This window comes from Pristiophorus japonicus, chromosome 15 (genome assembly GCF_044704955.1).
Source record: "Pristiophorus japonicus isolate sPriJap1 chromosome 15, sPriJap1.hap1, whole genome shotgun sequence".
Taxonomy (NCBI): Eukaryota; Metazoa; Chordata; class Chondrichthyes; family Pristiophoridae; genus Pristiophorus; species Pristiophorus japonicus.
The window spans coordinates 130,386,011-130,413,386 of NC_091991.1; the positions used below are offsets into that span (position 1 = coordinate 130,386,011).

At 41.2% G+C, this 27,376-nt stretch overlaps 1 protein-coding gene across 4 annotated transcripts in view; it reads left to right on the forward strand.

Annotated features, from left to right (window-relative positions):
• Positions 1–27,376, forward strand: part of smg1 (SMG1 nonsense mediated mRNA decay associated PI3K related kinase) — a 153,376-nt gene that overhangs the window by 108,918 nt on the left and 17,082 nt on the right. For all 4 annotated transcript variants that reach the window (XM_070900928.1, XM_070900929.1, XM_070900931.1 and 1 more), the window contains 14 exons: positions 1,606–1,778; positions 3,408–3,687; positions 5,189–5,461; positions 5,839–6,073; positions 6,172–6,398; positions 9,841–9,997; positions 10,358–10,547; positions 11,388–11,854; positions 13,089–13,229; positions 13,869–14,021; positions 15,389–15,568; positions 17,505–17,732; positions 20,957–21,168; positions 22,964–23,070. In XM_070900928.1, the coding sequence (XP_070757029.1) occupies positions 1,606–1,778; positions 3,408–3,687; positions 5,189–5,461; positions 5,839–6,073; positions 6,172–6,398; positions 9,841–9,997; positions 10,358–10,547; positions 11,388–11,854; positions 13,089–13,229; positions 13,869–14,021; positions 15,389–15,568; positions 17,505–17,732; positions 20,957–21,168; positions 22,964–23,070 (3,023 nt within the window). The remainder of the gene's footprint in view (positions 1–1,605; positions 1,779–3,407; positions 3,688–5,188; positions 5,462–5,838; positions 6,074–6,171; positions 6,399–9,840; positions 9,998–10,357; positions 10,548–11,387; positions 11,855–13,088; positions 13,230–13,868; positions 14,022–15,388; positions 15,569–17,504; positions 17,733–20,956; positions 21,169–22,963; positions 23,071–27,376) is intronic.

Genomic DNA, 27,376 nt, shown 5'->3' on the forward strand with positions numbered 1-27,376 from the left:
ACAAACAGTATAAAATTTAACTAAATTTGCGATATGCCATATAAAGGTGGAATTTACATGTGGTTTTTCAGTTATGTTGCTGAATTACTTGCTTTATGACAGCCATATTGAATTTAAAACCTAGTTTTCATTGATCAGAAAACTTGCTGAAAGTTCTGTGACACTGAAAATTGCTTCAAAGATCTTAGTCACCACTCAGGATTAACTCAAGTTGACTAACAAACTTGATCTTGGGATCATCAGTTATTTTTAATTTTGCATACTTGTGGAGTAAGCCCATCCATGTTACAGTAGATGAATATGTTTGATATTCTACCTAGATGGAACTATAAGAAGTGGAAATTTTAAAATGAAGCACAACTTTAGAATGCCTGGGGAAAATATTTTTTGTGGTAATTAGTCATTAAATGCGAAGAATACATAAAAAAGGAAACCTGCTTTCTTTACTTCAGAGTTTATCTTCGAAGTTTGAATTGTTATTTAAAAAAAATGGTCTTGAGTTACACATAAAATCCCCAAGTAATCATACCTGTTAACAGCTTGACATTTTGAGATCACAACCTGCACAAGCCAAAATATGTGCAATGTATTTTACAGTTAAAATCGCTACATGTGTGTCAGCTGTGGCTCAGTGGGTAGCACTCTCACCTCTGAGTCAGAGGTTGTTGGTTCAAGTCCCACTTCAGGGACTGGTGCTGCACAGTCAGAGGTGCTGTCTTTCAAATGAGGCGTTAAACCGAGGTCCTGTCTGCCCTCTCTGGTGGATGTAAAGGACCCCATAAGCACTATTTTGAAGAAGAACAGGGGAGTTATCCCTGGTGTCCTGGCCAATATGTATCCCTCAATCAACATAACAAAAATAGATTATCTGGTCATTATCACATTGCTGTTTGTGGAAGCTTGCTGTGCAGAAATTGGCTGCCGCATTTCCCACATTAAAACAGTGACTACACTCCAAAATTACTTCATTGGCTGTAAAGCGCTTTGAGACGTCCGGTGGTTGTGAAAAGGCGCTATATAAATGCGAGTCTTTAATTACCACCTTAACCTCTGTCTGTAAGTGGGAGGTCAGTAATTAATCCTCTGGTACAGATAGCTTAACTGAACATTATTTTTTGAAGTATGTTTTTCCTTTTCTCATGCCCCCTTTTTTTCCCCCCTCCTGACGATGCTGCCTCGTGCTTGGCAAGATTCCATGTGTACCACCTTTGGTACCGTACCCAAATAGTGAGTGTTGCAGGCTATTCTATAATGAAGTTATTACAGCTGAGCTCCATTTTGGCCCTGCCCTTGTTAATGCACATTTCACATCAGGGATCCCAATACCCCTATGACTATCCTTCCTCTGAACTGAAATATTGTATTTTCGATCTCTTGTTTTCTGCATCTTTCCCATTGTATGACCTAACAAAGTGGAAATGAGGAAATGCAGTTTCAAGGAAAAATAATTATTTTGCCTTTTTGTTATGGTACACGGTATTCCTGTTGGCAACTAAGGTTACATGCGGTTGAATGTTTTCTTGTCTTACTGGCAGAATTGCTGAAAGAGCATAGGAAGTGAATAGTTTTTATTGTTATTCATACTATTAACTGTCTTGCATTTAGATATTCAGAGCATACCCAGCTCCAGTCTCAGCAGCTGGCTGTACAGGATGCTATTCAGGTGAAGTTGAATGACTTTGAACAGTGGATTGCACAATATCAGGCTGCCTTTTCAAGTCTCGAAGCTACACAGCTTGCAAGTCTGCTTCAGGATATCAGTACTCCACTGGACCTAGGTAATGGCCATTCACTGACAAAACTTCAACAATTGGACATGCAGCCTTCCACAAATAACACATTTCAAATGTTGACCACCTTGTCGTATAGAGTGGACTAAAGTTTTGCATTCTAGAACAAGATCATAAAGCCCAGGATTAGTTCCACTTGTGTGAGCCTAAATGCTGTCGTAATGCACCTTCTATTTCCATTTCGGGAAGTGGGCATATTGATGATTTTCCTGCGTGTGTGTTGAGTTTGGAATTGGTGACAGAATCACAGCATTAGCAATTCTGTCACCAATAACCTGGAATGGGTAAACTGAGCACACTACAAATGCACCTTAGCACCCACCTGTAAACCTGATTCCATTTCCCAGACAAATTGGGCCCAACTTTGCCCAGAAGTTGCTCCGTTTTTTTGGAGCAACTTGATTTTTCTGAAGTATCTTAAAAATCCCCATTCAATTTACACCAATGTAAGTGAGTTAGTTGGGATTTTTTTTAGTTTTTTTTTCAAAACCTATGGCCTGTTTTGGCCATTTAAGCCAGTTTGGACAGCTAATAGTTGCTCCAAACTAACTTAGGCCAGCGTATGTGGCCGCACAGAAATCAGTGCAGGTAGGTACTAATGACTTGACTAAAGAATGTGAATACGATCAAACAGCTATAAAGGACATCATATGACAAACTTCGCAAAGTTAATTTGCTATACAACAGAAGCATTCATGGAAGCTTAAACTACAAAAATAAAAGAAATAGAGAGACAAAACATATTTACATAATTTTTTCAAAATATCCAAATAAAAAATAGAAATACCTCCTGCTTGTAATTCTTATGTAGGAAAGTATTTTCATCAACCGGATTAAGGAAAATCTTGAGTAAGCTCATTAAAATGACTGGTTACACAGTTATCTCCACCCCCTGCCCCCCCCCGCAATCAAAACTCTCCTCACTAAACAAAGCACAACCATAAATAAAAAATAAAACTTAAGTCCTACCTCTGCCCAGGAAGTCAGCGGTCCGGCCGTGCGGGAGACTACTCGGCCGGGGATAGGTGCGGGACTCTCTCTATGGCGTGCAGCAGCCCGGCGCGCGACGTGACGCCACTCGGCCTGAGATAGGGGCGGGACATTGGGTCCCACGCTGCAGAGGAGCTACTGCGCATGTGAGAAACCTCCAGTGCGCATGCGTTGAGCCGACACTCTTAAGCGCAGGGCCCTAGCTCCGCCCCCGAATTGAATTGCCACGCCGCGCCAAGCCCCGGGAGAGTCGGCAGAGGAGCCAGAATCCGGGGACATCTTTTTGCCGCCGTTTGGATCGTAGGAAGTCGGCGCATCTCACGTGAATGTGCTGAAAAAACGGGTGGGACAAATTTGGACCCTATATGTGGTTTGGACAGATATTTCTGCTCATTGTTGCTTATGTTCAGTATTGCATGTTGGCGATCTGAAATAAAAGCTAGACTGGGGGTGATTGGGATTTATTTTCCTAACTTTTTTAAAAAAAAATATATATATTTTTTATATATATATAACTTAAAGCCTCTTGGGGGGGAAAAAATACATTTAAGCTTTTTCTTTTAATTGCTAAATATAAAAATAAATGTCTTTCTGGTTTGAACATTTTCTTTCCTTGTTTTAATATAGGGGCTCCAAGCTATGTACCAGCTACGACATTCCTCCAGAATGCAGGCCAGGCACACCTGATCAGCCAGTGTGAACAGTTGGAAGGAGAGGTTGGCGCACTGCTACAGCAACGTCGTACCATCTTGCGTGGCTGCCTAGAACAGCTGCACAGCTATGCCGCTGTGGCTCTGCAGTACCCAAAGGCGGTCTTCCAGAAGCATAGGATGGAGCAGTGGAAAACGTGGATGCAAGAACTGATTTGTGACATGACGGTGGATCACTGTCAGGAACTGTACAGGAAGTGAGTACAATGTGAAGTATGGTCGCATCGTTAAATGGAAATTGAATTGAGCTTGCCAGCTAATTAATCTATTGTGGCCGCTCAAAAAGAGTGACGCTCGAGTTTATAGCCATACATGAGGATTGGCCACTTGAGTGAGGTGCCAGAGGGCTACGAGTACCTGGCAAACTGTACCTCCATGTTTGTCCAAATGTTCTCTTGCAAGGACATTGCACAAGTCTTTATAACCTCCCCAATCATCTGACTTTCTGCTGTTCCCCTCTTTTTTAACACACTATTTTCTTTGTCTAGATCTTTTGTACATAGGAGCAGGAAAGGGCAATTCAGTCCCTCAAGCCAGTTCCGCTGTTCAATGAGATCATGGCTGATCTGTATCCTAACTCCACCCACCCACCTTGGCTCCATATCCCTTCATACCCTTGGCTATCAAAAATCTATCGATCGCTCACTTGAAGTTATTAATTTAGCCAAGATCTGCTTTTTGTGGGAGAGAGTTCCACATTTCTACCACCCTTTTTGTGAAGAAGTATTTTGTAACTTCTCTCCTGAATGACCTGGCTCTAATTTTAAGGCTATGTCCCCTTGTCCTACACTCCCCCACCGGCGGATAAGGTTTCTCTCTACCTACCCTGTTCATTCTTTTCAAAATTCTGAAACGTCAATCAGGCCACCCCCTTAACCTGCTGCATTTCAGGGAATACAAGCCTAGTTTATGTAATTTCTCCTCATAATTTAACCCTTGGAACCCTGGTAACATTCTGATGAATCTGCACTGCATTCTTTCCAATCCCAATATATCCTTCCTAAGGTGTGGTGCCCAGAACTGTACATAGTGCTCCAGATGTGGTCCAACGAGAGCTTTGTATAGCTGTAGCAAAACTGCCTCACCTCTATATTCTATCCCTCTAGATATAAAGGCTAATATTCCATTAACCTTTCTAATTCTGTTTTGTACCTGACTACATTTTAGTGATGTGTGTGCTTGGACCTCCATTGTTCTTAGCTATTCACCATACTTCGATCTACTCTTTTTTTTGGTCCAAAATGGATAATCTCTCACTTGCCTGCATTGAAATCCATTTTCCACAGTTTTGCCCACTCACTTAATCTATCAGTTTTATGCTCCCGTCTAAACTACTATGTCGCCAAACTTGGATATATGGCTCTCTCCTTGCACTAAAACTCTTATACAGTTCCATGTACAGAATAGATTCATTGTAGATTTTTTAAAAAGACATCTATTGTGATCCAGAATTCCATATAAAGATGTCCTTGAAAACACATTAGTGCAAGAGGCATAATTATACTTGGTAGCTAGCAACCAGATGGGAATGATTGATTAGATCACCAATCTCTTTCAGAAGAAATACAGTTTGACTTGACAAGTGAATCTAATGCAGGGCTATTCTAGGCAGTGGACCAGTAAAGTACAACCGTATGCTATAAAGCTAACTGTCGAAATGTCTTTAATATATGCAACATTGACATGTTTGTTTTCTAGGTATGAGATACAATATGCTCCCCAGCAGCCACCAACAGTATGTCAGTTCATAACTGCTACGGAGATGACACTTCAACATTTTGCAGCAGATGTTAACAGTCGGTTAATCAGGCAGGTTGAGCGCCTGAAGCAGGAATCAGTAACTCTACCTGTTTGTGAAGAGCAGTTGAAGGAAATTGAACGTTGCATAAAAGTGTTCCTCCATGAAAATGGCGATGAGGGATCCTTGAGTCTTGCTAGCGTCATAATCTCTGCCCTTTGCACATTAACAAGGTATAGTCTGTCATACTATAGATGTTAGCTGCGGCAAGTGAAGACCCTATAGAAGCGATAGCTTATCTTAAGAATTGGTCTGTCTTAAACTGCCTTTTTTTTTTAAGTATTAATCATTTTCATCCAAATGTGTCAAATTCTTTTGTCAAATATGCTATTTTTAACAGGATAATAGATTCAGATAAAAAATGAAGAGTTGGTTTGAGTACCTGATCTTGACTTTTTTTAAACAAAATTGTGGCTCCCATCACTAGCTTAGATCTCATCTTGTACATAGTAAGTTAGATTGAAATGAGGTTTGACACAGTTGTAAATAATTTGTGCAAGTATCAATTTCTTGATGACTAGTATATACATCTATAACTGTTATGTTGTAGACGGAATCTTATGATGGAGGGAGCTGCCTCAAGTGCTGGGGAACAATTGGTTGATCTGACTTCCAGAGATGGGGCTTGGTTTTTAGAGGAGCTCTGTAGTATGAGTGGCAATGTTACCTGCCTTGTACAACTTCTTGAGCAATGCCAGCTGGTTCCACAGGACCTTGACATCCCAAACCCTATGGAGGCATCGGAAGCAGTTTATTTGGCTAATGGAGTGTACACTTCTCTGCAGGTTAGTGTGGCTAAGGGAAACTTTTGGGGTGTCAGTGTTCTAGTGGCTTAATTAAAATAGCTCACCCTTTTGTTAACACTGGATATGATTTTCAACAGGAACTAAACACCAACTTCAGACAGATTATCTTTCCAGAAGCCCTTAGATGCATGATGAAAGGAGAAAATACTTTGCAGAACATGCTTAATGAACTGGATAATATTATTGAACAGACAACTGATGGAGTTTCTTTGCAAATGCTCATAGATTCTCTGCAGGCTTATCTGAGAAATGCAGCTATGGGAATGGAGGAGGAAACTAATGCCCATTATATTGATGTCACCAGGTAAATGAATAATTGCTTAAAGCATTCCACAGGATGCAAGTATTTTATGTTTAACAGAAGAAAATATCAGCTGTATTTAACAGTGCAACAAATCACTGTTGTGGTTTCACTTCCAGTGTCAATTTTCCAGTTGAAATTAGCCAACATGCTTTTAGTTTGGCAGGTTTTTGACTTGAAACAAGACTCGTGATCTGTGTCTTAAATGTAACACCAATACGTTTTGCGTCATTGGCTTATGCTACCGTGGGAATATTCAACTAACTTGACTGGAGGTCTATTGACTGAAATTGGTGATGCTGGCATTTGGAGTTCCCAAATAAAAGATTTGTTACTTGTATTACATGTTACAATTTTAAGCACGGTTCACAGAGACACTCTTCGTTGCCTCCCTCCCACCTCATTCATCCTTCTCTTGATTTTCCAGTCACCTGTCTGCTGTTTGAATAGCCCAGTCCTATTGTATACTTTTTAGCTAAAAAGGCAAAGTAGCTGGATGCATTTCTTGTCCCTTTTTGTTAATTATTTTATTTCCTGGGAAACTCACCTGTTGAAGGATGTTTCTGTAGCTATTGGAATTTTATAGAGGGGTTTGGTGAACTTGACCAAGACCATAACCTACAGAGCATCCATTACATGACCTGTAGGAGTGTAGTTGATTTACTCTCCGATCAATCAAATACTTTTTGTTTTGCTTTTTAACTCAAATTGATAATTTTACATTTAAAATGTGGTCCTTTAATGATGACAGATAGTGGGCATGTTTTGTAGAGGTTAGTTTGACGTTGAGATAAAATGATTTTTTGAACTGTAATAATTTGGAAAATATATGGGATAATGTTGAATCTATGCTGCTTTTGGGGAACTTGCCCTCTGGTAATGCAGGTTGGTTCTTCAAAGCTTCCCATTTAAAACTAATGATCATTAAAATTGTGGGCAGCGCGTGGCTGAATTTTCCGATGTGCATTGCAGGTAAGGCTTCCTGTTGACTTTGGACTTGACCCCAGTAATTATAAGTACATTGTGTTCTTGTTAGACGAGTAAATTGGAGCACCTTGAAACAGATTGCCTTCCACCATTGTCACCACTGACAACACATTCCTGCCACCAAATAAATGCTTCCTTTTCCAATTTTCAGAGGAACCATTCTTCACTCATCCACCAACCCAACTTTGAGCTGTCCTTCCTCTGGCACCTTCCTGTGCACCACAGATGCTGTACCATCTGTCCATTCCCTGCCTCCCATATCTTTGTTAAGGACTCTAAGCACTCCTTCCATATGGGGGAGCAATTTACATGTACTTGCTCCCATCTCTTATACTGTGCTCACTGCTCATAGCATGCTCTCCTACGTTGGGGAGACCAAACACAGTTTAGGTGGCTGCTTTTCCGAACACCTTTGTTCTGTCTGCGTTACTTGGGTCCGGCTTGTTATTTTTTAAGCACCTTCGAATGTTTTACTATCTTAAAGGCACTATATAAATACAAGTTGTACTTTTAACTCTCTTCCATCCCCATCTAATCTCCCTGTCTTTTGGCCTCCTGCACTGTTCTGACCAAGCTCAACAGAACCTTCAGGAGCAGAAACTTGCACCACTGCTGGCACTTACAGCTCTGGACTAAATATCAACGTTGTCTTCAAACCTTAGCGATCTGCTCCATTTTTCTTCACAGCAGAAGTGCTGGTGATGTGGGAAGGGTCTGTTGGTGTTCGGAAGGAGGGGAAGGCATGTTGATGTTTGATTTGGAGACCCTTCGTCAGAACACAGTGGTGGGGGGGGGGGGGAGGGGATTGGTGGAGGACATTGGTGGACCTACTCTGTTTTTCTCACCTGTTCTGATTTAATTTCAGACTTGATAATGCAGGTTTCTGTGATTTTTTTTTTTCCTTGAGAGAAACTCTTACTGCCTTTGCTATTTGCGTGTTACTTTACTTATTTTATATGCCTTTAATTTATTTAATGCTTTTTTTCAAATGCCTAACTGAGCTTTTACATCAAACAGTCTCCTTTTAAGCAGGTTACAGGTCATTCACCAATTGACTTACTTTCTCTGCTTGGAATATCTGTTTGCTTTCTTCTCCCTACTGCCCCTTTTCTGATTCTACTAGAATGTTTGCTTGTCAGTTATTTTTCAGTCCTGTAGAAGGGCCTATCTGTACATTGTCCTGTATTTTCTGTTCACTGATGCTCACTGACTTGCTGTGTGTTTCCAGTATTTTATGTTTGTTTTATGAGGAAAAAACGTTTGATTACTTATCATAGGTATAACATTTTCATTCTTTGAAAGCAGTTCAACCTCTACATAGCTCCTACCTACTCCTCTGTTTGACTTGATGCTGCTCAGCTCTTTGAATTTTGCATTGTTGCTCAAGCTCTCTGCTGCCTTCTGTGGCCAAAACTGTGGGGTCCAGGATAACATGCAGCTTATCAAAATGGTTATGTAAATATGCAAGTCTCTTTAAAAAGACAATAGCCTGGACTTTACAGTAACGGTGAGACTATCAGCAATTCCGGTTATTGAGAGTAAATCGGACAGCAGCTCCCGGCGACCACACGTGCAGTGGAAATCGGGAAGTTGCTGCTGGGTTACCCTACTCCTCCAGATACTTCGCAACACTGGTATCTCGCCCAGAGATTCATCATTGAAATACATGATGGGCATGAAATTGCTGTACTTGGCTACTAGATACCCACTAAATTCGCCAGAAAAAAAGTTAGGGCTTGGCCATTCAACTGTAAGTAACTTTTTAACGATAAGTCTTAATTTCTGCCAAACAACCTCTCTGGGACCGAAAATTAGCCCTCAAGTGTGGAGTCTCATTCCTTCAGATTTTACTTATTGTTGAAAGAATTTTTTTAAATTACTTTTTCTGTCGCTTTTATCTCTCAATCCCATCTTTCTTTCCCTCTTTATTTTGCTTTCTGTGTATGATTTGACATTGAATGAACTATTATAACTCACTTCCTGATTTAGAGACTGTGTGCCTCAGTAAGGATTCTTCAATCTGATTGGTTAAGCAGATGCACAGTTGCTTTCCCTGTTCACACAGGTCCCAAATCCTCTGTAGAGGGTGCCACACAATTTTGCATTTCTAATAGTCATAATCTCCCATAGAAAGTTTGTGGGCAAGCGCAAGAGTAATGAAAGTTTGTTCACTGTTGACCGCAAAATTTGGACTAATATACCAACTCCAATTCCACCACCCCCCCCGCCACCACCACCAAGTGGATAATAACGTATGTATGGAGGTTGGTGTCTTTTCAAAGAATGAGGAAGCAAGTATCTATAATAGGTTATCAAATCTTTAGCACAATATGGATGGCAATTAGCTGGTGTGGCATTGGTGCAGTTTTGAATTAGATTCATAGTTTTTTGTCTATAGACGCGCGCGTTTATTTTTGCAGGTTCTTTATGCTTACTCCCTGTTTAACTGTTCATTTAGCATGCTGCGTGCGCAGTACACTGAATTAATTCAGCCAAGAATTGTGGATGGTTCGGTGGAAGACACACCTAAAATGTCAGCTGGCCAGATGTTACTTGTAGCTTTTGATGGAATGTTTGCCCAAGTGGAAAGTGCATTTGGTTTATTAATTGAGAAGGTACTATGTTTGTGCATTTACATTGATTTTTATATTGGTGTGTGTGGCTATAATCTGTGTATTATAATCTGTGTTTGTGTATATGGAAATGTAACTGAACTGTAACTGTATCCTAGTCCATCTTATACATTCAAATATGTGCTCAGGCTACAAGTGATTTGAACCATTTTTATAAGAATGTATATCTAGTTATGACATGGTAGGATTGTAAGCCATCTCTGGCTTATCACATTACTTAAAGCACTGAGCTTTTTCCTCCACGTATACACAGGATATTTAAGCTCTAACATAGTTTTAGTAGTGTGCAGAATGTATAGATTTCTCTTATTTCAGACTACTAAGTGGTGGTTGTTGTTGTAGTTGAACAAGATGGAGGTACCACTGGCATGGCGGAAAATTGATATTATTAGAGAGGCCCGCAGCACTCAAGTCAACTTCTTCGACGATGACAATCACCGGCTAGTGCTGGAAGAGATCTTCTTCCTGAAACGACTGCAAACCATAAAGGAATTTTTCAGACTCTGTGGCACTTTCGCTCATACATTATCGGGTAATAAATTTTTAAATGGAGTTAAATAATTCTTGGTTCTTTGCCGTCTGTGTAAAAGAATAGCTTGTCTAATATAAACTACCTGTACAAGGATGGTGTCCTTCCTTTTTAAGCTGAGTCACATGATTACTTTTTCTCATTGTGTAGGAGCCTTGTCATTGTGCTATTTCCTCAGTTCCTTTTCTTAAGCCTTCACTCCTGTTTTTATGTACTTTTGCACATAGAAGCTTTTGGTAAAACTGTGTTCATTACCCTCTACTGATGATTTGAAGGGTTTTTGCAGTAATGCAATGAATGATTTAATAATTTGAATTGAGTAATGTAAATAACAGTATATTGATAATTAGTGTTAAAAAAATTGAATTACCATGATTTGAAAATACACAACTTTGAATTAAGAATGCTGTTGAAATGATTTTTGTACTGGGCTTGGGTTGGCATTTCTTTATTTGATTGTACTGTCCCAGTTTTTAAAATTCAGATAGTGGCAATGGTTATTGCTGCAGCCCTGCACCCCAAAGATACCACCTAAATGATGTGTCTGTGAATCTTGTGCTTGGCACCTGCCATTCTTAGTTCTAAGGCTGGTCATGAGGCCATTACAGCTGACCATTCTTGTACAGTAGTATCTGAAACTTTACTCCATGTTCCCAAAGGTGGAAAATGTTCAAAAAATTTATTTTTGTTTCGCAGTTGCTGTGAAGCCAGACTCCTTTGCTTTGATAAATTAATTTTAATCCCTTGTAACTCTTTGTAGGGCTACCCTGAAATGTGTATCAATATTTGTAACTGCTGTTTTGTGTCATCTATATAATGTGCACATTTTGTCTTATTCTCCAGGAGCTATTCCACTCGACGATCCCAGTTCATTGAATGGTCCAGTACCACTTAATGTAAAATCCATGTACAGAAGTTCTTGCTTCAGTGAAGATCAAATGGCTAAACCAATAAAGGCTTTTACAGCAGACTTTGTAAGACAGCTTTTGATTGGCCTCCCAACCCAAGCACTTGGGTTGACTCTTTGCAGTTACATCAGTGCTCTTGGTGTAGACATTATTGCTCAGGTAGAAGCCAAAGACTTTGGTGCTGAAAGTAAGGTCTCTGTGGATGACCTTTGTAAGAAAGCAGTGGAACACAATATTCAGGGTGGCCGATTTTCACAATTAGTTATGAATCGAGCCACTGTTCTGGCTAGCTCCTATGACACTGCTTGGAAAAAGCATGATCTGGTTCGCAGGTTAGAGACGAACATTGCATCTTGTAAGACCAGTTTTCAGAGGGTGCAGATACAGATTGCAATGTTTCAGGTAAGCTCTTGCACTATCTTTATTCTAATTATGCTTAAAGGGAAAGCAAAGTGTGTGTGGGGAGGGGTGCGGTGGGGAAAGTACCTTTTTGTTCAAGGTATATCTCCTTTTTATATATATTTTTTAGGAAATGTCAATTTTGGTAGACTTGGAGATACTCAAGTAAGTCTCCCTCTCCTGCATGCATGGAATGCTATGTCAGGCAGCTCTGGAGCATCCCTCAAACCAGTTTGAAGTTAGATAGCCTGTCAGCTGTGGCTCAGTGGGTAGCACACTCGCCTCTGAGTCAGAAAATTGTGGGTTCAAGTCCCACTCCAGGGACTTGAGCACATAAATCTAGGTTGACACATCAGTGCAGTGCTGAGGGAGTGATGTGCTGTCAGAGGTGCCGTCTTTCTGATGAGAATGTTCAACCCGTCTGCTCTCTCAAGTGGATGTAAAAGATCCCATGACACTATTTCAAAGAAAAATGGGAGTTATCCCTGGGGCTGGCCAATATTTATCCCTCAATCAACATCACAAACAGATTATCTGGTCATTATCATATTGCTGTTTGTGGGAGTTTGCTGTGCGCAAGTTGGCTGCTGGGTTTCCCACATTACAACAGTGACTACGCTCCAAAAGTACTGCATTGGCTGTAAAATGCTTTGAGACGTCCGGTGGTCGTGAAAGGCACTATATAAATGCAAGTCTTTCTCTGTTAAGCTGTTCCACTAACATTAAATATGGAGAGTGGTCTTTGGCTACTGCAGAACCACCTGACCCCTGTGAAACTATATAATAGCTTAGGAAATTTGTATTCCTGCTTGTAATGTGGACACTACATCTCGGGCAACTCTGAATCATCCCTCAAGCCAGTTTGAAGTTAGATCGCCAGTGTTTGGGCGATTTCCCTATAACTTGCATCATCGGAGTGGGCTAGCAGGAATTCTTTTCGAAAGTGACCAGATTAATGCTACAATTTTTTTTTTAGATTAAAAAATTTGACACGTGTATTTTAAAAAGAGGAATACATTGAACAAGAATTACTCCACCTACTGTCCTTTAACCTACAGTAAAGTTTTTGTAAATGTACTGTTTGTGCAAACAATTAGAAAGAAACATTTTTCTATACATTTGTTGAACATGTTCCATAAAGATGCAAGCAGAAATTTTGTATTAACAGCAATATTCTCTACAATGCAGTGTGTGTGTGTATTTGTTTGTGACTAAAATGTTCCATTCATTCCAACAGTGGCAGCATGAAGATATCCTTATAAATAGAACTCAGCCCCTTTCAACAGTTACACCTCCACCTCGCTCAGGCATTCTGTCCAACATGAAAAAGAAATTACATGCACTTGGCCAGCTAGAGGGTTCTGTTGCTACAGTACAGGTAAATGACTTGCGTTACAAATTCCTTTTTGTGGGGGGGGGGGGGGGTCATGGCCATGGACAGTTGAACTGTTGGTTACTGTGCACAGGCCAACAGTGAGCCGTCAGCATTGCTGGCCAGCGTCAACCTTTTCCTGCATTTAGATGGATATAGTTGCAAATCCATTTATAACTCTGGGGAAACCTATCTCGTGCATACACTGTTGAAAATCAGCCCTGTGGTATAAATGCGACACAACAGAAGCCAGCCTATTTATACTACTTCACATGGGATGTAAGCGGCATCATCACTACGATACGGGGATGTTTCTCACTGCAGTGTGCGAGCAAGATAGAATTCCCTGGAGTGATTTTACCACCGGTCAAAGCTCAAGAGGCTGAAAAAAGTAATCCACAATCATCATTTTGAGGTGGTGCCACAGATTTAGAAATTGAATGGCTTTTGTGTTTTTTTTTATTGTTTACTTTGAATTTAAGTACAAATGCTAAAATTTGACGACTACTCTTCCAAATGTGTAACTTTCTCGGCTGTCAGAAAATATGATCCTATCATTAGATTTTCTATCACCTGAAATGTAATCAAGCATTTATCATGATTTCAGTTATTGTAGCCCAGCTAATGGATTGTTTTGCCACACAGGAGAAGCTGGCAGCATTGGAAGCTAGCATTGAGCAGCGTTTGAAATGGGCTGGAGGAGCCAATCCTGCTTTGGCACCTGTTCTACAAGATTTTGAGGCAACTATCACCGAGAGAAGGAATATGGTAGTAAAAGAAAGTCAACGGGCAAACCAAGTATGTATAACTTTGTTCCAAAAGTCCGTGCAAAACTTCTTCGTTCCCCAGCCAGAATATTTATCAGTATAGCGATGAGTCCAAAGCATGTTCGACTGAATGTCCTTTCATACAGATAGGTGAACAAGGCAAATAAAGAATTGCATTTATCTAAAAGAACAGATTTGCCACAATATTATAGTTAATGTCATGACTGATTTTTTTTAAGGAACAGTATTAGGATATTTTAAGTGTTTTACATCAAAATTTCTTGTTACTGGTCCTTCCTGTGCTGTAAGAGGACACTCTCCCTAGACATTGCTTCTGTTCCCTATTTTTTTTTTTTTTTAGCTCCGCACATGTTTCTACAGCTCATCAGCAAAATTCAAAGCTAATATTTGTTTAGTTTTCTTTCAAAGCTGGAGTGTAACTGGCACAGTGGGTTGGCAAACTTATCTTTTCATCTCCAAGTACTGGATGTGAATCCAGCCTAGACTGATGAGATGGAATGTTTCGGTTTCTGCTGGGTTCCCGTGTGAAATGATTTTCAACTCCAGTTCCAAGTGGCACAGCACAAAAGTGTCCCAAATTGCCAATCTTACTCCACCTACAAATCTGGCTCCTGTGGAGTTAATGCCCATTGCTAACACTTTAAATCTGACCCAGACTGTGCCCAAAGTGAGTTCTCAATACTGTGACGCTGTGTGCAAAAAAATTACGGTTGTTCTATTTCCCATGCTCATGTCCCTCATTTTGAGCATACGTTTGCAAAGCTTCACTTTTATTTAAACACTTGAAACGAGTGGATTAATCTTTAGTCAGTTTACTAAAGTACTAAATGCACTTTTTTAATCTACAACTGCTCGTCCAGAGATATATATCTGTTGTTAAAATATGATGATGAACATGTGCAACATGTGTTTGACCCTTGCATTGCATTCTTGGGGGGGACAAAACATTTTGCCCATGGTAGCTTTCCTTTGTACCAATCAGTAGTTCACCAACTGGGCTTATTCTGCAATGCATGTTTTTGGGGTACCAGGCAAAATTCTCAAAGGACAGTTAGATCTTAATGTAAAAAGAGCATGGACAATCAAGTGAGGTGATGGAGAAATAGAGTTGGGTATCATCAGTGTACATTTAACGGCCAGCGAATCTAATGTGCTGCCTATCACCTTATGCTTTTGAAAATGAAACATGTTCTTGGAACCTAGACCCGTTTACCATGCAAACTTCCATTGTGCACACCTGGCTTAAAGTAAACTTGAGTGTGTGTGAGAGATGTTGCTTTCCATTAGCGAACTTGTGTGTGTAAAAATAAACTGCTTAAAAAAAAATGCAAAGATTTTCTCTTTAGCATTCTGTTAAATTGCATTTCATTATTTCAGGTGACGTTCCTCTGTAGCACGATACTTCATTTTGAAAGTTTACGAACAAGGACCCCAGAGGCCTTGAGTTTAGATGCTGCATTGTTTGACCTAATTAAGCGGTGCCAACAGATGTGTTCATTTGCATCACAATTTAGCAGTTCAGTCTCTGATCTTGAACTCCGGCTGCTTAAGCGTTTGGTGAGTTGAAATTGAATTTTCCTTTGTTCGGTATCTTTGTGCAGGGAGAGCACAAAGGGTGTGCATCTTCAATTTGATTCAATGAACCTGTTTCAAAGAGTTTTTAGATCCCCCTTTAAGAAAAGCGATTGCAGTTGAAACTTGCTGAAGCAGCTAGTTTGTGAAAGTATGCATGTGCCATGATTTTTAAAAATTAAATATTGGATTTAAATGGGTTGGGGCACATCACGTATTGCAACTTTAGCAGATAAAAAAGCCACAATACTTCATCAAATAAACAGAGCGCAAATTTACAACGTTGTAGTCGCATTCCTTTATCATAAAAGTGGCTATTTTTGAAGAATATATTATAACTTCAGATATTCTGTTGTGCTTTGCATTCTTTTTCAATTTGGTAATATTTAAAGTTTGACATTTTTCCTCCTCTTTGTTCTTCCACCACTTCCTGTTTCCCAACTCCCTCCACCGCCCACCCCCCCCCCCCCCCCCCCCCGCCAAAAAGCACCCTCCACACACCAGTATTTGGTGGAGAGGATGAGCAGCCGACCTGCAATGCTTCCATCAATTTTTATCTTGCCTTGGACAGTGCACAAAGGATAACCAGATGAAGCTTTTTCCCTTCTTTCCTTTGCTAATCCCACCTCCACTTTACCTTTGTCAGCATGATCAGGAATCTCTATGGTTGCTTTGTGATCATCACTGTAACAGAGGGTTCTTGTACCAATATCCTGCAACACAATGAAAGGATAGGTTTTGAGAGATTTATGCGAGCTCTGTGACTGTAGCACATTGCCTCTCCTTGTACCTTCTCGACTTCTGCAGAGGAATTGATGGTCAACAGCAGCATCTGACTCCACCACCTCTCTTGATTCAACTATGCGAGATTCCTTGTGTAATTCCACTCCTGTCTGTCCCAGTACAGACAGTGTGTATCAAGCATTGCTTCTCCTGCCTCCAAGTTCCACAAGGATCTATCCTTGTGCCCCACCTCTTTCACATCTTGGTGACATCATCTGCAAGCCATTAGGTCAGCTTCCATGTGTGCGTTAGTGACATTAAGTTTTATTGTATACATGAATTACATAGAATGTATGGTGCAGAAACAGGACATTCGGCCCAACCAGTCCGTGCTCCACTTGAGCTTCATCCCTAACCTCCTCCTTCCTCATCTAACTCTATCAGCATAACCCTCTATTCCCTTCTCCCTCGTATGCTAATCTAGCTTCCCCTTAAATGCATCAATACTATTCACCTCAACTACTCCCTGTGGTCTCACCGCCCCTCTGGGTAAAGATGTTTCTTCTGAATTCCCTAATTATTGAATTTCTTGGTGACTCTTATTGATGGCCTCTAGTTTTGCTCTTCCCCACAAGTGGAAACACTCGCTCTGTCTACTCAAAATCTTTCATAATTTTGAAGACCACTATTAGTTCACCCCTCAGTTCAGCCCTTCCTGATAGCAAAACTGCGCGGTTATACCTATCATCCTTGTAAATCTTTTTTGCACCCTCTCCAGTGTCTCTATATCCTTTTTATAATATGGCGACCAGAACTGTACACAGTACTCCCAAATGTGATTTAACCAAGGTTCGATACAAGCTTAGCATAACTTCTCTAATTTTTAATTCTAACCCTCTTTTCAAAAAAAAAAACCCTAGTGCTTGGTTTGCTTTTTTTGTGACCTTATTAGCCTGCGTCGTTACTTTGTGATTTGTGTATTTATGCTGTCTTGCAAAATTTAACTTTTTTGTCTTATAATATTGCCGTGAAGCGCCTTGGGATGTTTTACTACGTTAAAGGCACTATATAAATAAAAGCTGTTGAAGTAACTGCTGAAGTGTAGCTTAGTATAAATGCTACTATGTGTGTATTTGATTACGATGATGAACTTTTTAGTTCCGTTATTGAGTGCAATATTCACCTATTTTTTTTCCAGGCTACCAGTCTTGAACATCCAATAGGAAGTTCTGAATGGCTTTCTTCTGCTCACAAACAACTGACTCAAGATATGTCGACTCAGAGGGCAGTGCAGGGTGAGAAGGAGCAACAGATTGAAGCTGTCTGTGAAACAATACAGACTCTGGTGGATAATATTAAAACTGTGCTTACGGGCCATAACAAACTATTGGCAGATGTTAAACATCTTCTGAAAGCAATGGCAAAGGTAATTTTTTTTGCCCTTTTGGGGATTAGCAGGTTTGCCTTTAGAATTTTATTTCAGCTTTTATGGACTACTAGCCATTTTACTTGTCGACTTTCTATCAGTTTAACCTTCAAACAAATTTGTGAAAATATGGTTGTGACTTGCACAGCCAGATGCAAGTGTCAGATTGGCTGTATATTTAAAAACTCAAAATGTTCCCGGAGGGTGTATCTATTAAGTGTTCACAGTATTTATATTTTCTTTATTTACAATATTTCCAATTTTCTTACCATTTTTTAAAAAGTAAAATTGAGGAAATGTATATTGGTATCAATTCAGAAATGGTGATGAATCACTTCTGTAGAGTAATGCGAGATAAAATATTGCCATTAAAAATGTGTGATCTTGGTGCCATAGTCTTGGGGAACCCCTCCAGAGTGAGGGTTGTAGATGTTGGCAGTACTGTTTCTCAGAGGAGAATAGGGGCTTACGGTTCCTTAAAGTAGAGGTTCAACAAGTGGTAAGTGCGAGGGAAGTTCATACTAGAATAATACAGGAACTCTGGATAGTGGACATGATTGGTCAAATGGCCTTTTCTCACTGCAGACTTTGGGAAATTGGGCATTACATCCATAACTTTTGATATCTCCAGAAGGTTGGAAGGAAGGATCTGAACCCTTTGAATAACCCTTCAGAAAGGAGACATTTAAAGTAGTGACCCTGAGCTCAAATTTCCCCAACCCCTTTTTCTGGTGCCCTCACCCGAGGTGCGCCGCTTTTGTCCGCTTCCAATCATGCCGAAAATCTTCCTCCCGATTCTGGCCGCTCCCCAGCCTCTCCTCGGTGGTGGTGTAACGTGGCCCAGTGGATTGAGGGCGGAGCTAGGTCCCGGCACTGAAAACAGTGCCGGGACCTCTGCACATGCATGCTAGAGTCTGCGTACATGTGCCGTAACTCCTGGCAGGCCGAATCTGAGTGGGCGGGGCCCAAAGTACGCCGTCCCTAGCCCTGGCCGAATGGGCTCCCTCATCGGCGGCCCACTGCGTTCCCTAAAGTAGGACTTCTATTTTTTTATTTGTTAATTACTGATTGATTGCTTATTACTTTGGTCTTGGTGCTTTAGGTGCAGGGTTCCTTCTATTTTTTATTAATTAATTGCTTATTACTTTTTATGCTTTGTTTAGTGCTTGGTGCAAATGTACTGCTTTGTTTAGTGCTTGATGCTTTAAATGTATTTCTGCTTCTTTAATATGTTGTGAAGGCGTTTAGTGCTTTGCAAGGTCCCCTTCCCCCCCCCCCTTATCTCTGGCTGCCTGCACTGATTTCTTAAGTCACCGCAAGGTTTTTCTGAATGTACAAGAGTGCCCACTTATGCTGGCCTAAGTTAGTTTGGGGTAACTTTTAGCTGGCTAAACTTTCTTCAATGGCCAAAACAAGTGTAAGTGGCTGGTAACGCCCCCTTTTGGGGGAAAAAAAAAACTAAACTTAGGTTTTTTCTAACTAACTCACTTACATTGGCGCAAATTAAATGGCCAGAATTGCAACTAAAAAGATATTCCAGAAAAATCAAGTTGCTCCAAAAAAAAAAAGGAGCAACTCCTGGGGAAATTTAGGCCCCTTGCCACTTACTTTATGGATGGTATTTCTTGAAACCGATTTAGGTACAGTTGATAAAATGACTGCCAGTTTCAGGTGATCAAACCATAACTTCTGGCCAGTTCAAAAGGTACCCTATTGAAGTTCTAAGTTGAGGCTTCTGCACATGCAAACAAATAAATGAATGGTTGCCCAAATGCAAGCAAATCTTATAGGGATGCTGTCTCTAAAGAGTTTGGTAATATAGGTATACGGAAGTTGCATTGGTCATTTAAACTTACAACCCCAACTACCACCCCTATCTCAACTCTAGCTATACATAAGATCATTTCTGGAAGTGGCCTAAATTATCTTCCTCCTTTAGGCAACAGTTTGTGTTATTGGGCACACCAAGTAAAAGTTCGTCTTTTATTATCTATTTTATTTTTTACGCATGAACCTGTGCCATTAGTTAAAGTTTTGCACACTTTTCTGTAAAAGCAAGTTTTTGACCTAAGTTGTCAGTAATGATTTTCAGCCTCTGTTTTGTGTAGTGTTTGTATTTAGTTCAATCGAGGCCTTGATCCAGTCAATTTGTCTTGGAGTTGAGTCAGTAATGGTAGCTGGCTTTGAAATTTACTTATCTTATTCCCAGATCAGTGGCAAAACACATGTTTACATTTTTTACCAGTGCCACCCAAATTTTGTTAATCTATAGGCAAATCCAGATTAAGCAGTTGGATTTACTGTGAACACTGCGGGGAATTTCAAAATAAAGTGGAATAATCTGATGCTGTTCAGTGTGTGTTTGGGCTTGTTAAAAATGAGAACTCTAGTTTCATATTGGACCAAGTAGAAAGTGGGATTATTCCCAAGAACTGTTTAAAATATTATCTGTCAAAATACCATCCTGTGTCATCTCAGGAGAAACCTGGGAGAATGCATCTCATTTATTCGAGATTTGCGTAACTTCCTCATCCAGCTAAAGCGATCATTTGTAGCCCAAGAGTCTGTACCACCTGGCACTGGAGTACAAATGATCAAAATGGCAACATTAACATAACTGTCACATATACTGTGACAGCTGCATGGCCCAATATTCAGGATTCAGAATGTCACTGTTCCACATATTAACATTGGCAGAAAGGTAGAATTGGGTATTCTCTCTGGAATTGCAAAGATTGACATTAGCGACCAGAATTCACTTCTGACAACAGCCATTCTCATTGCACCTCTAATGAGAGTTGACCGTTTTGTGCTTAAGGTCTCCCTCTAAGTTGGGCTTAGGTTACACAAGCTAATTCCACTTGTCATGCTTGTGGCTTGCAGAGAGAGAAGAATTTAGTTATTTTAGTCTTGTTGGGATTTAAAGTGCTCAGTGTGCAAACCAACTAGTGGCCATCTAATCTCCAGAGAAAGCTCTTATTTTAAAAAGTTATTGTGAAATGTAATTCCTGTCATTTTATTGAAATTAATATTTCTCAATATGTAAAAACAAAAGTATTGATTCCTAAACTGAAGTCATTGGAATCATATTGGCAAAATGTGTTGGTTGTGCTGTACAATTATAACTGATGGCAGATGTTTTTAACTTGTGGGAACACTGTTGTATAAAAAAAAATGGTTTACTATTTTTCTCGCCTTTGTTGAGTGTACCTTATTTTTAAAAGGACGAAGAAGCAGCTCTGGGAGACAATGAAGACGTTCCCTACGAGGACAGTGTACGTCAGTTTTTAGCTGAATACAAGTCTTGGCAGGATAACATCCAGACTGTGTTGTTCACAATAGTGCAGGCCATGGGACAAGTCCGAAGTCAGGAACATGTTGAAATGCTACAGGAAATTACACCAACTCTAAAGGAAATGAAATCTCAGAGCCTAAAGTAAGGAAGATATTAACATTATTGCACGTTAAACAATTTTCTTTGGCACCTTAGTGAACATGTCTCTGGATGAAGCTTTAAAGGAAATGTCCTTTGAAGCTAGCCATATATTTCCAAATAGGGTTTGAAACTTGCTACAATGCGGCCTTTAATCTCATGTCTGCAGTATACTTAAACAGTCGGAATGTGCTAATATCCTGAGAATGCACATGAAATTAAAACATGCAAAAACTGGAAAGTAAATGCAATACCTGATTTTCAACGGTAGATATTTACAACAGTATGAAATAGTTATGGGGACTGGGGCTACTTTGCACTTAGTCCCCAGAATGATAAATGCTTCAATGATATAGTAACTAGTTTAGTGTTTCTAATTGCCATGGCTCCGACAGGAATATTTTATCTACAATTTGGAAAAGACTGAACAATTAGTACTAACAAATGTCTCTGTATAGTTTCCTTAACCCTATCTCTCCTGAAGGCGGTGATGCTAATTGCATTTTGGTGATTGTGTGTCCGCAAATCCAAGCACCTCACCCACACAGCAATTTTTCATAGTTGAGCATCGATTGTAATCTTAAGGCTATTCGACCTTTGGGGTATTATACGCAGTCTGTGATCCTCTTTTCATTCAAGTATACACGTATCGTATAAGGGCAAATTTTGTGAATCAAGAGATGTGGGGATAAGGCAGGAAAGTGGAATTGAGGTCGAAGATCAGCTATGATCTTAAATGGAGGAGCAGGCTCGAGGGGCCGCACTCATTCTTATGTGCTGGGAGTGAATAAAGCAAAATCATAGGCTTGCTGTCCATGATTTTCTATTCATCAATTTAAATGGACAGAAGTGTGTGAAGAACACGCCCTAAATTTTCTGGTGCGCACTTCTGGTGGGTAAGGCTTCCTGCCAGAAAATATAGTTCATAAAACCTCTTCCTTTCTTCCCCCCCCCCCCCCCCCCCACCACGAGGATTATATAGTTCGATGTCAATGAGGGCTGAAATCTGTAAATTCAATCTGCTGAAGAAATGCAAACATCTAGGAAATGCATTAATCCATTGTTTGTTTATCTGTCTTGTAATATAATCTGATTATTTGAGAAATCTCCAATGGTTCACAGACATTGAGCCATATAGGTCCAGAAGATTCCAGATTTCAGCCCTGAGCTATGCGGAGTTGGTTGTTCTCAACCATGGCACTGGTGAGAGTGCCAACGTTGGCCTCCTTGAGCTAATGAAGTTGGTGGGGGGGGAAGGAGGAGTAGGTGTAGGAGAGAGAGAGACATCAATTCTGCTTCCTATGCCTGATGACTCTCCAGTGATCCATGATGGGAAATGTGCTTGAGTGGGCATCGGGTAAGATCGGGATTCGGCATGGTTGTGACCTTCCCTTCCTGCCTGCTGGCACCTTATTTAGCCTAACATATGAAGAATGGACAATTGTGCCAGTTACTTTGAGTCGTTCCCCAGCATGAGCACCTGCCTTCAGAAGAGGGGGGCAACTATTGTAAAGGGCAAAGGGAAGAAAGAGAAGAGCCCTCTGGTAAGGTATTACACACAAAATGTATTGTACACATGTTCATACAAAAAGCAGGATGAAGGAAAGACCATCTAATCCATTAACCCCACTCCATATAGACACAGTGTAGCTTGAGTGGAAATTACACAGTTCACTTGCATCTGAGGCAGTCGTGTTATTTCACTGAATGTTGTATTCAGCTGATTGCTATCAAATTGCTTTTGTTCATTTAATTCTGTTTTCAATAGTAACTCTGTTGTACATGACTTGTCTTTCAGTGTCTACAATGATCTTGTCAGCTTTGCATCTCCACTCGTCACAGATAAATCTAATGAATGTTCAAGCCCAACCTCTGTCTCGGCATTTCAGCCCAGTTTTGCTGCAGGTAAACATTTATGTTCAACTTACTTATGAATTTGCAATCTTAAGTTTTCCTTCTCTAAAGCAGTGCTGATTCTTGCTTCAAGAAGTTCTTAAATGTCATGCTGTTTGATTACAATAATCAATCAAAACCAAATGCATTTCAGTTTATAATTTTAAAAACGGTTTACTCTGGATTGTCACTTGTATTGTGAACGTTATATAATATTGCCAAGTGAGCCATTGAGTGGTTGAATTTTTCCTGAGAAATAGTGACACAAGCAGTAAACTATTTAAATTAATAGAACCTTTTTTTAATGGATGAATGGAAGTTGTGTTTTTCATAGAAACTTGCTGGAATTGAAAAATACTTTAAATTGGATAATGACCTAAATAAGAGATAAAGGCATGTGGTTCCTTGGAACACTAATCCAACACCGACTGCTAACTGTGCAAAACCCAGGTTCAGACCTGGGATCAGTCCGTTCAGGATAGTGGAAAGGTGCAATAACAATAGAATTTTTAAATTTGTGGATGACACAAAGTTGCAAGGGGAAGCATGTTCATGGAAACTGGAGAAATTTAGCAGTTGGGCAGATGAATCACAGTGCCATTTAATATTGAGAAATGTACGGTATTACATATTTTCATAAACATAAAGGAATATTGGCCTGGGTTTTTGTTAAATGTGAGAAACACCATGTTTGGAGGAGCAAGCTGTTAGAGATAGGTTGTGTAACCCATGTTCCTTTGTTCTTCACTTACATTTCTTGCATTTATATAGCGCATTTTAGCATAGTAAAAGCATCCCAAGGTGCTTCACAGAAGTGTTATCAGACAAAATTTGACACCGAGCCACATAATGTAGGTTTTAAGAAGAGACCCAAAGGAGAAGAGAAGTAGAGATGCGGAGAGGTTTTGGGAGAAAATTCGAGAGATTGGGACCAAGCAGCTGAAGACACAGCCGCCAGTGGTGGGCTTATGAAAATCGGCGATATGCAAAAGGCCAGATTTGGAAGAACGCAGAGATCTCGGAGGCTTGTAGGGCTGGAGGAGGTTACAGAGATGAGGAATGGCACGTCCATGGAGGGATTTGAACACAGGGATGAGAATTTTACAATCGAGGCATTGCCAGACCAGGAACCAATCAACGTCAGTTCGCATAGGATGATTGGTGAACAGGACTTGGTGCAAGTTAGGGATAGGGACAGCAGAGTTTTGGATGAGTTCAAGTTTATGGAAGATGGGAGGCCTGCCAGGAGAGCATTGAGTCTGGAGGTAAAGCATGGATTGGGGTTTCAACGGCAGATGAGCTGAGGTGGGACAGAGACGAGTGATATTACTGAGGTGGAAGTAGGTGGTCTTCGTGATGGAGAGGATATGGGGCCGGAAGCTCATCTCCGGGTCAAATAGGACAGTGAGGTTACAGTTCGGTTCTGCCTCAAGATGTTTGCTAGGGAGAGGGATGGAGTTGGTGGCGTGGACCAAAGACAATGGCTTCATTCTTCTCAATATTTACTGGGCGGAAATTTCTGCTCCTCAATTCCTGGTCGGCGGCAGTCGGGAGCAGCGTCGAGGAGGTGCGTGCAGAGGCCTATAAAAGGCACAGCAGGGAGTCCGGGGCCCAGCGTCGGCGGCAGTCGGGAGCAGCGTCGAGGAGGTGCGTGGAGAGGCCTATAAAAGGCACAGCAGGGAGTCTGGGGCCCAGCGTCGGCGGCAGTCGGGAGCAGCGTCGAGGAGGTGCGTGGAGAGGTCTATAAAAGGCACAGCAGGGAGTCCGGGGCTGGCGTCGGGAGCAGCGTCGAGGAGGTGCGTGGAGAGGTCTATAAAAGGCGTACTTGTGCAGCTACAAGGAGAAGGCAAAAAAGAAGTAGAAAGAAATCAAAAGGTGACGTCACAGCCAAGAGGGTAAGTGATTGGCTGGTGATTGGTGAGTAGTTTTTCTTTTTTCTCTTCTATATCAGTGAGTAACTTTTAACATTGTTGTTGCCAATTTAAGTGTATCTAAGGGTTAAGTCATGGCAGGAGAGCTCGGTCGGGTGTTGTGCTCCTCCTGTACCATGTGGGAACTCGGGGACGACACCAGTGTCCCTGATGACTACATCTGCGGGAAGTGTATCCACCTCAAGCTCCTGACGGTCCGCGTTGCGGAGTTGGAGCTGAGGGTGGATTCACTCTGGAGCATCCACGATGCTGAGAATGACGTGAGTATCACGTGTAGCTAGTTGGTCGTACCGCAGGAGAAGGATCCACAGCCAGATAGGGAATGGAAGACCAACAGGAAGAGCAGTGCAAGGAAGGTAGTGCAGGAGTCCCCTGTGGTCATCCCCCTGCAAAACAGATACACTGCTTTGGGTATTGTTGAGGGGGATGACTCATCAGGGGAGGGCAGCAGCAGCCAAGTTCATGGCACCATGGCTGTCTCTGCTGCACAGGAGGGCAGGAAAAAGAGTGGGAGAGCAATAGTGATTGGGGATTCAATGGTGAGGGGAATAGATAGGCGTTTCTGCGGCCGCAACCGAGACTCCAGGATGGTAAGTTGCCTCCCTGGTGCAAGGGTCAAGGATGTCTCGGAGCGGGTGCAGGACATTCTAAAAAGGGAGGGAGAACAGCCAGTTGTCGTGGTGCACATTGGTACCAACGACATAGGTAAAAAAAAGGGATGAGGTCCTACGAAACGAATTTAAGGAGCTAGGAGCTAAATTAAAAAGTAGGACCTCAAAAGTAGTAATCTCGGGATTGCTACCAGTGCCACGTGATAGAGTAGGAATCGCAGGATAGCGCAGATGAATACGTGGCTTGAGCAGTGGTGCAACAGGGAGGGATTCAAATTCCTGGGGCATTGGAACCGGTTCTGGGGGAGGTGGAACCAGTACAAACCGGACGGTCTGCACCTGGGCAGGACCGGAACCAATGTCCTAGGGGGAGTGTTTGCTAGTGCTGTTGGGGAGGATTTAAACTGATATGGCAGGGGGATGGGAACCAATGCAGGGAGACAGAGGGAAACAAAAAGGAGGCAAAAGCAAAAGAAAGAAAGGAGATGAGGAAAAGTGGAGGGCAGAGAAACCCAAGGCAAAGAACAAAAAGGGCCACTGTACAGCAAAATTCTAAAAGGACAAAGGGTGTTAAAAGAACAAGCCTGAAGGCTTTGTGTCTTAATGCAAGGAGTATCCGCAATAAAGTGGATGAATTAACTGTGCAAATAGTTGTTAACAAATATGATGTGATTGGGATTACGGAGACGTGGCTCCAGGATGATCAGGGCTGGGAACTCAACATCCAGGGGTATTCAACATTCAGGAAAGATAGAATAAAAGGAAAAGGAGGTGGGGTAGCATTGCTGGTTAAGGAGCAAATTAAGGCAATAGTTCGGAAGGACATTAGCTTGGATGATGTGGAATCTATATGGGTAGAGCTGCAGAATACCAAAGGACAAAAAACGTTAGTGGGAGTTGTGTACAGACCTCCAAACAGTAGTAGTGATGGGGAGGGCATCAAACATGAAATTAGGGGTGCGTGCAATAAAGGTGCAGCAGTTATAATGGGTGACTTTAATATGCACATAGATTGGGTTAACCAAACTGGAAGCAATACGGTGGAGGAGGATTTCCTGGAGTGCATAAGGGATGGTTTTTTAGACCAATATGTCGAGGAACCAACTAGGGGGGAGGCCATCTTAGACTGGGTGTTGTGTAATGAGAGAGGATTAATTAGCAATCTCGTTGTGCGAGGCCCCTTGGGGAAGTGTGACCATAATATGGTGGAATTCTGCATTAGGATGGAGAATGAAATAGTTAATTCAGAGACCATGGTCCAGAACTTAAAGAAGGGTAACTTTGAAGGTATGAGGCGTGAATTGGCTAGGATAGATTGGCGAATGATACTGAAGGGGTTGACTGTGGATGGGCAATGGCAGACATTTAGAGACCACATGGATGAACTACAACAATTGTACATTCCTGTCTGTCGTAAAAATAAAAAAGGGAAGGTGGCTCAACCGTGGCTATCAAGGGAAATCAGGGATAGCATTAAAGCCAAGGAAGTGGCATACAAATTGGCCAGAAATAGCAGCGAACCCGGGGACTGGGAGAAATTTAGAACTCAGCAGAGGAGGACAAAGGGTTTGATTAGGGCAGGGAAAATGGAGTACGAGAAGAAACTTGCAGGGAACATTAAGACGGATTGCAAAAGTTTCTATAGATATGTAAAGAGAAAAAGGTTAGTAAAGACAAACGTAGGTCCCCTGCAGTCAGAATCAGGGGAAGTCATAACGGGGAACAAAGAAATGGCGGACCAATTGAACAAGTACTTTGGTTCGGTATTCACTGAGG